This window comes from Phaethon aethereus (genome assembly GCF_964289735.1).
Source record: "Phaethon aethereus genome assembly, chromosome: 1".
NCBI lineage: Eukaryota > Metazoa > Chordata > Aves > Phaethontiformes > Phaethontidae > Phaethon > Phaethon aethereus.
Window position 1 is genome coordinate 75,798,460 of NC_138575.1, and position 14,324 is coordinate 75,812,783.

Sequence of the window (14,324 nt, forward strand, 5' to 3'; positions counted from 1 at the left end):
CCTCTTCCTCCCCTTCCAGGAATAACAACTAGTGACTTCACAGATATCTTTAGTTGCTGTTTAATCAAGTTAATTTCAAATTAGAAATCTGATGTTAGGGAATTGTTTTCATTGCTGCCTCCTGTACTGAATGAGGAGTTACTATTCCTGAAATCCAGAAAGTGCCACAGGTCGTTTGCACCCAGATGTAAAACTCTGAAATAGATTCATTTGCTAAAACTAGAGGTCCAGAGTTTGAGCACAGACATTTCTGGGGTATTGATTCATCTCTTAAGAACAGCACCCTGACACTCAGGAGTTACTGTAGAAGGGAACCAGAGCTTTGATCCTGAGCAGAAATGTTCATGCTGTGCTCATGTTTACATCAACTGCTGAAGCTAAATATGTGTAAATAAATCTTTTCCTTACTTCCATGTCCATCATGTCAGACCACAGAAACAGTCAGTTCCCACTTTCACAAGTCTTCCAAGGCTTTTTTGGTCTGGCAATCTCTGGCATTCTCTCTGTTAACTATGTCTATCTCACCATCTATCTATTCAAAGTAGAACCTAAAATTGCAAATTCTTCCTCTTCCAAACCTGCCTTTTAAAGTCAGATCCATAGTATCTCAACAATGACATATCACTTGTTCTCAGTGTTTTGACTTTTAAACCCAATATCTCAGTGAACATTTTCCTCAACTTCTTAGTTGCTTCTTCCTGGCTTAATGTATTCGCTGCTAAGTGTGTGCCTCCAATGAGCTCTGAGAGCATCATATGTTAATAATATACTAGACGTAACAAAAGTAGGGTGGAAAGATGCACTGTATATAAATGTAATAAAAAATTCCTCAGAACTAGCTGCCTGAAGTCATTAGAAAGCAGCTAGCATATAACACCGCAGACACCTATTCCTGCTTCTCAGCAGACTTGATTGGCTAGGTATATGTCAAGCTTGTACAAAACTGTCATTACCACTGGAAAATTACCTGCTGCATGAACAGGCTTAATACTTAATGAGCTGAATGTCATGGACAAAAATTCTGGAAACTTCCAATGGAAAGTCATTTTGAGACGTGTATGACATATCCGTGTAGACACAGTTGGCATGTGAAAAATAGCCTCAGAAATGCCAATGGAAAATCTTATTTGATTCACTGGGATCAAATAAGCTTGCATAATGAGTTTACAGGCCATTTACTGGTTGAATACATTCATGTGTTAATTTACTTAAGTGAGTAGCATGACTATATTATTAAGAAAGGATAAAAGCATATCCTTGACATGGAATAATGGCTTGCAGTATGTTTTTGTGGGGAAAAAAAGCCCAGAGAAGGTTAAACCCTTCCCTCACACTTCTCCCTCCCAAAGCTGACTGGACAAGTATACACAAGGCACTTCTCTGTTTAGGAGTGTAACATAGGGCAGTGACATCAAGCCCTGCAGAGTCATGCAGATAAATTATCTTGGGTCCTGAAATCAGGACAAGTTAGTAAGTTAATAAGCTTTCTCCTTCAGCAAGATTAGTTAGTCTAGGTAGAGGACTGTGATGACAGGGCTATTAATATGTTTGGTTTCAAAATTCTCTCAGTTCTTGAGAGATCCATTAAGTATCATAAGCATTCCCATATTTTAGTTGGATGATGTGAAGCTCAGAAGTGCTGTATGCTCCTGAGGCCTTCTCTGGAACAAGACATCCCAATATTCTGTACCTTGGTACAACAGACCAAGAGAACCAATTTAGTATTGCTAAATGCCACAGCCTTAGGCATAATTCTCAATGCACATGGTGAAGACCTGTCCAGAAAAGGATTCATTATCAGTTCTATTTCCAGGACAAGACTGCACACAGGCAGGATACAAGAATGCACACAGGCAGGATACATTTTAGTGTGGGAAGTGAATTAGATAACAGATGGGCAAAGGAGATGTTGTCCACGTACTTAGGAAAAGACCAGAGTGAAGAAATTGCTTAAGCTTATTGATAATTAAAATGTATTGATGATGGTTTTCTTTCACCCCTAATGTAAGTTTTGAATATCCAGGTGATCCTACATCCAGAGTTTCTTTCTTCGACAAGCCCGTTGCTGCCGTTGGACTATGAAGAGTTTGTCAGAGGCTGCCACCTTGGTGTATTTCCATCATACTATGAACCCTGGGGTTACACTCCAGGTAGGCAATCTGTACACTTAACTACTATCAAAAGATGAATACCCATTCTGTCGATGCAGAATAGCTTTACAGCCAGTAAAGTGCTGAAAAGACTTTTTTGGCTCTGTTTCTTCTGCAGTGCAAAGATCTTACTGCTGGCAAAATTTGGGGGCCAGGTGGTATAAAATGCCATCTACTGACTGACAACTATTCCCATTTGTCTCTGCGCTGGACCCTTTCCCATACTAACATGTAATCTTTTGATATTCTATGGCTTTAGAATAAAAAATCATTTTTAAAAATTCTTAACTTAATTCAAGACTTTAAAAGAAGATTTAGAGGAATGCATATATTGAAAAAAGTAGGGCAAGAACTCTGATGCTGCCAGCCAACATACTTCACTGGATTTAATTCAAGATAACAACTAAGTTTGACAGAATTATGTAACACCATATCTAAGATATTTACCACAATGCATGCAGTGGTAGAGAATCTCAGAGAATTAAATGAAAATTTCTAAAGATACAAAGAGCATGTAGTTTCTGACTTTAAAAAATTGGCCCAGATTTACAAAAGTCACTTAACACCTGATGAAATGAGTACAAACTATGAACTTGAATACCTATGATCAAAGCCTGGGGGCCTGGGTTTTTTATGTCCTCCAAAATACCTTCTGTAGCCTTGATACACATCTGGAAGTTGGGGTGCCCCTCTGAAGAGAATTTGTTGTAAGCCAATGAATCATAACAGAAATTTTTCAAATTTAGTCCTTCTCCAGAAATATTTGTCTGCAAGTAAGAGACCTATTAAATTCCAAGACAACTGTCTTTCATTCCAGAAATTTTTCTTCCTGTTCTAAAAAGTGTGACAGCCAGTAATGATTTTGAAGTGAACATTAAAGTAAACCTGGACAGAAAAGTTAGACTAGTACTTAGCAGTTTTGAGGAAAGCTGTGATTTACACTAGTTAAAAGGGTAGTTTCTCTTTGCATTACTAATTGTCCTGGTTTCAGCCAGGATAGAGCTGGTTTTCCTCACAGAAGCTAGTGTGAGACTGTGTTTTGGATTTGGGATGAGGAACTGTTGATAATGTGCTGATGTTTTGGGTTGTTGCTGAGCCGTCAAGGACAGTCCAGCTTCTTGTGCTGGCCTGCCAGCGAGCAGGCTGGGGGTGCACGGGGAGCTGGGAGGGGACACAGCCGGGACAGCTGACCCAGACTGGCCAAAGAGATATTCCCTACCATACGACGTCATGCCCAGTACATAAACTGGAGTTGGCCGGGGGGGCGGAAAATCGCTGCTCGGGGACGGGCTGTCGATCACGGGGTGGTGAGCAATTTCTGTATTGGGCATCACTTGTTCTTATACATTCCTTTGTTGGTATTATCATTATTGTTCCCTTCTTTCTTTCTGTCCTATTAAACCGTGTTTATCTCAACCCACGAGGTTTTTCCTAATTCTCTCCCCCGTCCCGCTGTGGGAGGGAGAGTGAGCGAGCGGCTGCGTGGTGCTTAGCTGCCGGCTGGGGCTAAACCACGACAGTCCTTTTTGGCGCCCAACGTGGGGCCCGAGGCTTGAGATAATAACGGTTGCAGGTCACAATATCAGTTTGATTTGCATCATGCTCTCGTCTTTGCTGTACATGTTAAGGATCGGTGTTGGTTTCTGCGGGCTGCTGTACTCTGCAATGATTAGTAATGTCTCGCCTGTGAATTTTGTTTTTAGAGCAGTGACCTTGAGCTTAATGTGGTATCATCTGAGCTCTGTACTAAAGCCGTTACTGTATTTTGGCTACAGTCTTGTGGAGACGATTAGCAATTATACTTCTGCCTCTGAAAGGTTTTTTATGGAGGAAATGCAGAATGGTACCTTTGATACCCTCTATCATAACATTTCCTCCTTCATCACAATAATTTTTCAGTATTTTGAACACCCTTGGCTGGTTAAAATACCTCTATTGCTACTTCTGGGGAACATGGTTTCAGTTTTGTCTAAGGTTGGCAAGCAATTTAAGAATATCACCCGGAGATCTGCCCCAAGGCTGGATAGTTATGAATGGCAGGGTGTGTGGAACAGCATGGGCAAATGCCTGGGGCGGTGGGCACCTCCGGTGTTTTGGAGCTTCACTCCCGAACAAGTGCAGAATCCTGATAAACTAGCAGAATATCTGGAAGAAGTATGCTGTCAGCCTGGCAGCTCCAAGGAGACACAAATCATTGCCATGTGCTGGGGCCTGGCCCATGCCTACCGAACCCTATTTAACACTGTGCAAAGGGGAGAGGGGCTCTCTGGGTCTGATGGCAATGTGGCAGGCACTGTGACTACTCCAACGTCTGTAGCAGGCACTGTCACTACTCCAACCCCCACGGCGGGCACTGCCACTACTCCAACCCCCACGGCGGGCACTGTAGCTACTCAGACTGTTGCAGCTGAACCAGAGGACCAGCCCATCCCGGTATCAGTTGCCCCTGTACAAAAGAAGAAATCTTGGAAGCGGAAGTCAGCTCGTTTAGTAAGGGAGGAGGAAGATCCTGCTAAGAAGGAGCCAGAGGAAGAGAGTGAGGAGGCAGAGTGCTCTGAAGCAGGGCCATCACAAGCACGGAAGAGGGAAGAGAGCGAGTCATCGCTTGAAGAGGAGGAAGAGGAAAAACTTATAAAAGAGACGGTAACTACCCGATCTCTATCCCTGAGTGAATTGCGAGATATGCGAAAGGATTTCAGCCGTCGTCCAGGTGAGCACATTGTCACCTGGCTGCTCCGATGCTGGGATAATGGGGCCAGTAGCCTGGAATTAGAGGGTAGGGAAGCCAAGCAGCTGGGATCCCTTTCTAGGGAAGGGGGCATTGACAAAGCAATTGGAAAAGGTGCACAAGTCCTCAGCCTCTGGAGATGACTCCTGTCGGGTGTGAAGGAAAGGTATCCCTTCAAGGAAGATGTTCTATGTCACCCAGGCAAGTGGACCACCATGGAGAAAGGTATCCAGTACCTGAGGGAGCTAGCGGTGCTGGAAGTGATTTATGGTGACTTGGACAATGGACAATCATCCAAAGATCCAGATGAAGTCAATTGCACGCAACCTATGTGGCGGAAGTTTGTACGGAGTGCACCATCATCATATGCCAACTCATTAGCAGTAATGGCCTGGAAGGACGGAGAGAGACCAACGGTGGATGAATTGGCTGGCCAACTCCGGCAATACGAAGAAAGTCTCTCTTCCTCCCTACGGGCCTGCGTCTCTGCTATAGAGAAACTGTCCCGAGAGTTCCGGCAATTCAAAGAGGATATGCCCTACCCTCCACCCATACGGACCAGTGTCTCAGCCATTAGGAGTAAGCGCTCTTCTGTTCAAGAGAGAAGATATAGAGGATACACACCACGAGCCACCCTGTGGTTTCAATTGCGTGACTACGGAGAGGACATGAGGAGGTGGGATGGAAAACCTACCTCAACCCTAGAGGCACGAATACGCGAGCTGCAAGGAAAAACAATTACAAAAGGGGGTTCAGGTTCCTCGAGGAAAATCGTCGCTCCACTTTCCAGTGGGCAGCTTCCCAGAAAGAATAGAAGAGCTGATCTCACCTCTGATCCTCTTGAAGGGACTTCTGATTCCTATTTACAAGAAGTGGGTAACGAGTACTATGAGCAGGATTAGAGGGGCCCTGCCTCCAGCCAGGCGGAGGAGAGGGACAACCGAGTTTATTGGACTGTGTGGATTAGATGGCCTGGCACGTCAGACCCACAGGAATATAAGGCTTTAGTGGACACCGGTGCACAATGTACCCTGACGCCATCAAGCCATATAGGGGCAGAACCCATCTGTATTTCTGGAGTGACAGGGGGATCCCAACAGCTGACTGTACTGGAGGCTGAAGTGAGCCTAACTGGGAATGAGTGGCAGAAGCACCCCATTGTGACTGGCCCGGAGGCTCCGTGCATCCTGGGCATAGACTACCTCAGCAGAGGGTATTTCAAGGACCCAAAAGGGTACCGGTGGGCTTTTGGTATAGCTGCCTTGGAGACGGAAGAAATTAAACAGCTGTCCACCTTGCCTGGTCTCTCAGAGGACCCTTCTGTGGTGGGGTTGCTCAGGGTCAAAGAACAACAGGTGCCGATCGCTACCACAACAGTGCACCGGCGGCAATATCGCACCAACAGAGACTCCCTGATCCCCATCCATGAGCTGATTCGTCGGCTGGAGAGCCAAGGAGTGATCAGCAAGACTCACTCACCCTTCAACAGCCCCATATGGCCAGTGCGAAAGTCTAATGGAGAGTGGAGACTGACAGTAGACTATCGTGGCCTGAATGAAGTCACGCCGCCACTGAGCGCTGCTGTGCCGGACATGCTAGAACTTCAATATGAACTGGAGTCAAAGGCAGCCAAGTGGTGCGCCACCATTGATATTGCTAACGCGTTTTTCTCGATCCCTTTGGCAGCAGAGTGCAGGCCACAGTTTGCTTTCACTTGGAGAGGTGTCCAATACACCTGGAATCGACTTCCCCAGGGGTGGAAACACAGCCCTACCATTTGCCATGGGCTGATACAAACTGCACTGGAACAGGGTGAAGCTCCAGAGCATCTGCAATACATTGATGACATCATCGTATGGGGCAACACAGCAGAAGAAGTTTTCGAGAAAGGGAAGAAAATAATTCAAGTCCTTCTGAAAGCTGGTTTTGCTATAAAGCAAAGTAAAGTCAAGGGGCCTGCACAAGAGATCCAGTTTTTAGGAATAAAATGGCAAGATGGACGTCGACAGATCCCAACGGATGTGATCAACAAAATAACAGCTATGTCTCCACCAACTAGCAAAAAAGAAACACAAGCATTTCTGGGTGTTGTGGGTTTCTGGAGAATGCATATTCCAAATTACAGTCTGATTGTAAGCCCTCTTTGTCAAGTGACCCGGAAGAAGAACGATTTTAAATGGGGCCCTGAGCAACGACAAGCCTTCGAACAAATCAAACAGGAGATAGTTCATGCCGTAGCCCTCGGGCCAGTCCGGGCAGGACAAGATGTTAAAAATGTGCTCTACACGGCAGCCGGGGAGAATGGCCCTACCTGGAGTCTCTGGCAGAAGGCACCAGGAGAGACTCGAGGTCGACCTCTAGGGTTTTGGAGTCGAGGATATAGGGGATCTGAGTCCCGCTATACTCCAACTGAAAAGGAGATATTGGCGGCATATGAAGGAGTTCGAGCTGCCTCAGAAGTGGTTGGTACTGAAGCACAGCTCCTCCTGGCACCCCGACTGCCGGTGCTGGGCTGGATGTTCAAAGGGAGGGTCCCCTCTACACATCATGCGACTGATGCTACGTGGAGTAAGTGGGTCGCGCTTATTACACAGCGGGCTCGAATAGGAAATCTTAATCGCCCGGGAATCTTGGAAGTGATCATGGACTGGCCAGAAGGCAAAGATTTTGGAATATCACCGGAAGAGGAGGTGGCGCGTGCTGAAGAGGCTCCACCATATAATGAACTGCCAGAGAACGAAAGGCAATATGCCCTGTTTACTGATGGGTCCTGTCGTATTGTAGGCAAACATCGAAGGTGGAAAGCTGCTGTATGGAGCCCTATACGACGAGTTGCAGAAGTGGCTGAAGGACAAGGTGAATCAAGTCAGTTTGCGGAGGTGAAAGCCATCCAGCTGGCTTTAGATATTGCTGAACGAGAAAAATGGCCAGTACTCTATCTTTATACTGACTCATGGATGGTAGCAAATGCTCTATGGGGGTGGCTGCAGCAATGGAAGCAGAGCAACTGGCAACGCAGAGGCAAGCCCATCTGGGCTGCTGAATTGTGGCAAGATATTGCTGCCCGACTAGAGAATCTCGTCATAAAAGTACGTCACGTAGATGCTCACGTACCCAAGAGTCGGGCCACCGAAGAACATCAAAACAACCATCAGGTGGATCAGGCTGCTAAGATTGAAGTGGCTCAGGTGGATCTGGACTGGCAACATAAGGGTGAATTATTTATAGCTCGGTGGGCCCATGACACCTCAGGCCATCAGGGAAGAGATGCAACATATAGATGGGCTCGGGATCGAGGGGTGGACCTGACCATGGATGCTATTGCACAGGTTATCCATGAATGTGAAACGTGTGCTGCGATCAAACAAGCCAAGCGGTTAAAGCCTCTCTGGTATGAAGGACGATGGTTGAAATATAAATATGGGGAGGCCTGGCAGATTGACTATATCACACTTCCACAAACTCGCCAAGGCAAGCGCTATGTGCTTACCATGGTGGAAGCAACCACCGGATGGCTGGAAACATACCCTGTGCCCCATGCCACCGCCCGGAACACTATCCTGGGCCTTGAAAAGCAAGTCTTATGGCGACATGGCACCCCCGAAAGAATTGAGTCAGACAATGGGACTCATTTCCGAAACAACCTCATAGACACCTGGGCCAAAGAGCACGGCATTGAGTGGGTGTATCATATCCCCTATCATGCACCAGCTTCCGGAAAAATTGAACGATACAACGGACTGTTAAAGACTACACTGAGAGCAATGGGTGATGGGACATTCAAAAATTGGGATAAACATTTAGCCAAAGCCACCTGGTTAGTCAACACTAGGGGATCTACTAATAGAGCCGGCCCTGCCCAATCAAAACTTCTACGTACTGTAGAAGGGGATAAAGTCCCTGTGGTGCATGTGAGAAACATGCTGGGGAAGACAGTCTGGGTTACTCCTGCATTAGGAAAAGGCAAACCCATTCGTGGGATTGCCTTTGCCCAGGGACCTGGGTGCACTTGGTGGGTAATGCGGAAGGATGGGGAAGTCCGATGTGTACCTCAAGGAGACTTGATTTTGGGTGAAAACAATCAATGATTTGAATTGTATTATGTTAATTGTTCAGAATGACATTACTACTATGGCTGCTATCTACCATATCAATGGTATTATAGTAAGAATCACCCAGACTGATGAAGAATGAGCTTCACTGAAACCAAGCAACGTGCAGCAGTGATGAAACCAGAACTGGCTTCAGCAGCTTGCGCCCAACAAATCCCTCGAGATCGACACCTTCGACCTGCAGATCATGGACATGGACCGTGCCAGATGACAATCCAACACCACATACCATCTCCCCTGCCCTGAGAGACTGCTATGATGGATGAAGCCCAGAGTCATGGACTGACTGAACTCCATAGACATTTTAAGTGATGGCCCATGGACTAAGAGAGTGATATCTGTGTGTATATATTAAAGGACAGGAAGAGTAATAATGAATAATTGGAATGTATTGAAAAGTATAGGACCTGGGCATGACGTAAATGGTATGGAATAAGGGGTGGATACTGTCCTGGTTTCAGCCAGGATAGAGCTGGTTTTCCTCACAGAAGCTAGTGTGAGACTGTGTTTTGGATTTGGGATGAGGAACTGTTGATAATGTGCTGATGTTTTGGGTTGTTGCTGAGCCGTCAAGGACAGTCCAGCTTCTTGTGCTGGCCTGCCAGCGAGCAGGCTGGGGGTGCACGGGGAGCTGGGAGGGGACACAGCCGGGACAGCTGACCCAGACTGGCCAAAGAGATATTCCCTACCATACGACGTCATGCCCAGTACATAAACTGGAGTTGGCCGGGGGGGCGGAAAATCGCTGCTCGGGGACGGGCTGTCGATCACGGGGTGGTGAGCAATTTCTGTATTGGGCATCACTTGTTCTTATACATTCCTTTGTTGGTATTATCATTATTGTTCCCTTCTTTCTTTCTGTCCTATTAAACCGTGTTTATCTCAACCCACGAGGTTTTTCCTAATTCTCTCCCCCGTCCCGCTGTGGGAGGGAGAGTGAGCGAGCGGCTGCGTGGTGCTTAGCTGCCGGCTGGGGCTAAACCACGACACTAATGCAAAAGTGATTCTCTTTGTTGATACCCATTTAATTCTCCCAGAAACAAAAAATGTGTTTTTTAAGGTAGATTTATAGCTCTATTTTATAGACAGCAGTTTTTTTGTCATATTAATGAAGGCCACGTAGATGTCTTGCAGCATTTCAAAGACTAGGGTATTTACTTTATCTGCATGCTGCCTTAGGTTAGGCTTAAGTTCAACAGCAAAAACTCTTTAAGCCTGAGTAAACAGTTATCCCTACTCACAGTGATGATAGAAATAACTACAAAAGATGCATACATTTTCTAATTTTATAAAACTATTTCCACATCTACTTTGAATGGAGTCCTGAGTTAATGATGGGGTTTGTTGGGGTTTTTTTCTTGCTATAAGCACCAGTTTACAAGCAATGAGCATGAAAATATAATGTTCAACATGCTCCTGCACTTAAGAGATTCAGTTTTGTATATAGTTGTGAACAGTTAATGAACATATGCGTACAACAGGCTTCAATTTAAAATCCAAACAAACAGTCCAGACCATATATTGGGGTTCTCTGTTTCAGCACTGGACTCCCAGAAAGTTTTCAGTTTAGCTGCTGGGAAACACGAAGATATGTTTGCAAAAATGGTGTGAAATTTTCTCTTTGAAATTTCTTTTTCTTTTTTTCTTTTTTCTTTTTCTCCAAATCCACAACAAAGCATAATAGTTTTCACTTGTCATTTTTAGAGCAGCTCTAGGGTTATGGGACTTTCTGTCTTCCTGTTTCTTTTTCTTTTTTCTCTCAAGGTGAAACCATTCAAAGCACATTGCCCTGAAACGCTTTTTGTCTGTTTCCTTTGGCAGCTGAATGCACTGTGATGGGCATTCCCAGTGTAACCACAAACCTTTCTGGATTTGGTTGTTTCATGCAAGAACATGTTGCTGACCCAGCGGCTTATGGTAAAAATTTTAACGCCATATCAAAATACCCCTTCTGAGTTAGGAAAACAAAAAACATAGCAATGATGTAGTTACTCCTCAATTTCGTGCTTTCACTAATGCAATGGAGTTCATTGGGGGAATATATTCAGAGCTCTCAATATCTCATTATGTTGAACAAGCCATTCAGGCTTTCATATTTATGCAAACCCTTTCCAGGTTCTCTCTCTTTTGTCTCCCTTTAACCATTTGTCTGCTTTATCCTTCCAAATGCAGCACTCCTCACACCTACTCTGGAGTCTCCCAGCACTTCCCTTTAAGGCCTCTGGTTACAGCATAACCCTTTGAGCCCTTCAAAAGAAGCAGTGAAAATTTGCTTCTCTTTGAATAGTCCAAGAAACATGTACCAGGACCTTGAGGCCAGTGAAACTTGCCCCCAACAAACAAAGAGTAAATTATCATGTACAATAAAAAATAAATATGTGAAAAGGGACCTACTTAGAAATAAGAATCTGCTTATAAAGGTTTAGAAATTGTTCATTATTGGAGTGTGATAAGGAGGAGGGTAGCACACTGCTGGTGTGTCAAGACAATATTGAAAATGTGCCCAAACTAGGGCCTATTTCTAAGTGCATTGGCTTGTCTGCACAATCAGACAATGACAGCTCCACACACAGGTCCAACTGTGCCCTGACCTAGGGACAGGAGTAGAGCCAGTTGCAAAATATAGATACATCTGCCTGGGTAGACACGTTTTTGAGAGCCTTCAGAAAGGTCACAGACCGAGAGCACAGGTCACTTGCTCTCCTCTGCCAGAACATAGATGTGAGCATTGACATAACTTACTGTACATTCCTAAGGGACACTGGGCACTTCAGTTAAGGTAGTTGTGCATCTGTCTCATCCATTAAGATAGCTGAAGTTTAGTATCCCCTTCTTCACAACACCCTGGTGTAAGGAAGGTGGCAAGAATAAAGTATTGATCTCGACAAACTACATAGAGGCAAAGTTTACCTCAGCCCTCTCTCTGCCAGAATTGTATATCGACTAATGTATGTGAGTTAGCTCTCTCTATGGAAACGCTTGTATTTGTACAGAAAACACAGCCTCTCTCTTACAGGCTGATTCTGACCATCCACACTTCTAAATTCTAGGAAATTCTAGTGCTTCTAGGAAAGCACTAGATTGGTTTTTTTTAAGTAGTTAGTATTTTTAAAATTATGGGAGATAAAAATGATGTCTTTATCCAGAAACTCTTGAATCCTTTTGGACATACTTACACAACAACAACAAAGCCTCTGGGTTTTTAAGAACTTGGTGAATTTCAGCCTGAAAAGTAAAGAAAATTCAAATAAAAAATGCATATTTCTCTGCAGCTTTCCATTCCATTCCATTAGAATAGTAACAAATGTTCCAATTATTGCTGCCTTTTAACATTAAAAAGAACATATAATACATATAATATTTGTAAGACTATGTGACAGAAGGTAGAATGGAAGTGTAAGGAGTCAGACCCCATTTTCAGTTCCACTCGTCTTCACTTCTTTTGTGTCCTTCAGGCATCTACATAGTTGACAGGAGGTTCCGCTCACCTGATGAATCATGCAACCAGCTGACTCAGTTCCTGTACGGATTTTGTCAGCAGTCCCGTCGCCAGAGGATCATCCAAAGAAACCGAACTGAGAGGCTCTCAGATCTGTTGGACTGGAGATACCTAGGCAGGGTGTGTGAAACTATGTAATAGAGGTATTTAAAATTCCAGACACATAAGTTTAACTAGGAGTCTTCAGCAGCATGCTACAATGCAAGGAGACATCCCTGTTCTAAGAAGCACCTCTCAAAGGTGCTAGATGCAAAGCCTGCCTTTATACTTCAATGTAATGCTTCCATTCTCCAGTGGTAAGGAGAGACATACCTTAACTGAATAGGTTGGAGCAGAAGCCTTTGTAGTCCTTGTGCTAAAGACAATGTAAAAAGCTTGTGTTTCTAACAACACTGGCAACCCTACACTAAGTAAGATTTGTGCTTCAAAGTAATCTGGACTCTTTCAAAAATCCTACCTATTCTTCCTAAAATGCTGCTGAGCCTTGTGGCTCCTCAACACTCCTACACTACCTCTGTGCTTTAAAGGCAAAATAGTGGTTTTAATTTGACGTAAAAAACACTGCAGTATCACCTACTAAGAAGAAAGTAGCAAAGCAGTATTCTCAAGTCCACAGAAGCAAAGAAGTGGATGCACATATATCAGTTTTGTAACTATTGTTCTGCTCTGATATCTGTGTGAGAACCTTTCTGTTTATATGGTTCCCAACACAGCATAAGAACCTGATACAACAAACTATTTTTTCCATGCATGTGATGGACACTCGTGAATATAGTGGATCCATAAATATTTTTGCCAAATTCTTAAATACTAGACTTCAATAAATTCATAAATGTTACTTTTTTGTAATTGTTACACACGCTTTCTATGCAAGGATGAGTCCAAAGTTTATGTGTATACACATGCACACTTAAAGATGTAAATTTTCCTGGTTAAATAAGAGCCAGTTCTATCTTGAGGGATAAAAAAATATCTATCGCTCAATAAGAACTACAGTGACTGAGACAAGTGCTGGTTTCCATCTTGATACAACTTAGCCTTACAGAAACCTTATTCAACTTCTGTTCCAGACTCTACTTCCGTGTGAATCTAACATGAATGGCTCACTATTTCACAGCAATGTGTTCATTATAAGCAGCAATATTGGTTGGTTTCTCCTTAGCTGAAAACATGTTTAGACTTTGTTCAGCATTATCTTTTAGAAGATTCTAATTTTATGTTCCTTTTTTTCCTGCTTAAATCTGCCCAAGACTTCCTTGACTTCTAAAGACTTCTCTTTTATGTTGCAGTATTACATGCATGCCAGACACTTGGCCCTCAGCAGAACATTCCCAGATAAATTTGAGATGGAACCAAGTGCTCCACCAAAGGTGAAGTCTGCTTTTGGAGATGAGTTCCTCTGCATTTTAGCTACTTTACAAAGAGAGGGAGAAAGAGTGTGTGTGTGCGCACGCGTGTGTGTGTGTGTGACAGAAAGAGAGAGAAGAGAGTTAGCAAGTTTTGCTTTAACTGAAGTAGGAACTCATAGTTAAAAGCTCAACGAGTTATAGACCCTAGCTCCAGTCTATTATCACCAGATAATAGTATCTGATGAAAACACTAGGGATACCAGCTACAATACAGGAACAGTTCTTCAGGTGATTTAGAGTGACCTGGATGGCACTAAGCCACTTTAGACCAGCTGAGGAACTGGCCCTTGAAATTTTTATTAGAAGAGTGGCAGCTTCTAATTCACTTCTGTTAAATACCATGGAGATGTTCTGCACAAACCAAATAGAAAGGGAGCTGAGAAAGGAAGTTGTAGGGAAAGCAAGGCAAAGTGTTGCCTTCATCTA

General features: G+C 44.0%; 1 protein-coding gene across 2 annotated transcripts in view; it reads left to right on the forward strand.

The window, feature by feature from the left end:
• Positions 1-14,324, forward strand: part of GYS2 (glycogen synthase 2) — a gene marked incomplete at both ends in the record, with an annotated part of 53,956 nt that overhangs the window by 38,795 nt on the left and 837 nt on the right. For both annotated transcript variants that reach the window (XM_082014407.1, XM_082014408.1), the window contains 4 exons: positions 2,024-2,150; positions 10,812-10,907; positions 12,446-12,609; positions 13,779-13,859. In XM_082014407.1, the coding sequence (XP_081870533.1) occupies positions 2,024-2,150; positions 10,812-10,907; positions 12,446-12,609; positions 13,779-13,859 (468 nt within the window). The remainder of the gene's footprint in view (positions 1-2,023; positions 2,151-10,811; positions 10,908-12,445; positions 12,610-13,778; positions 13,860-14,324) is intronic.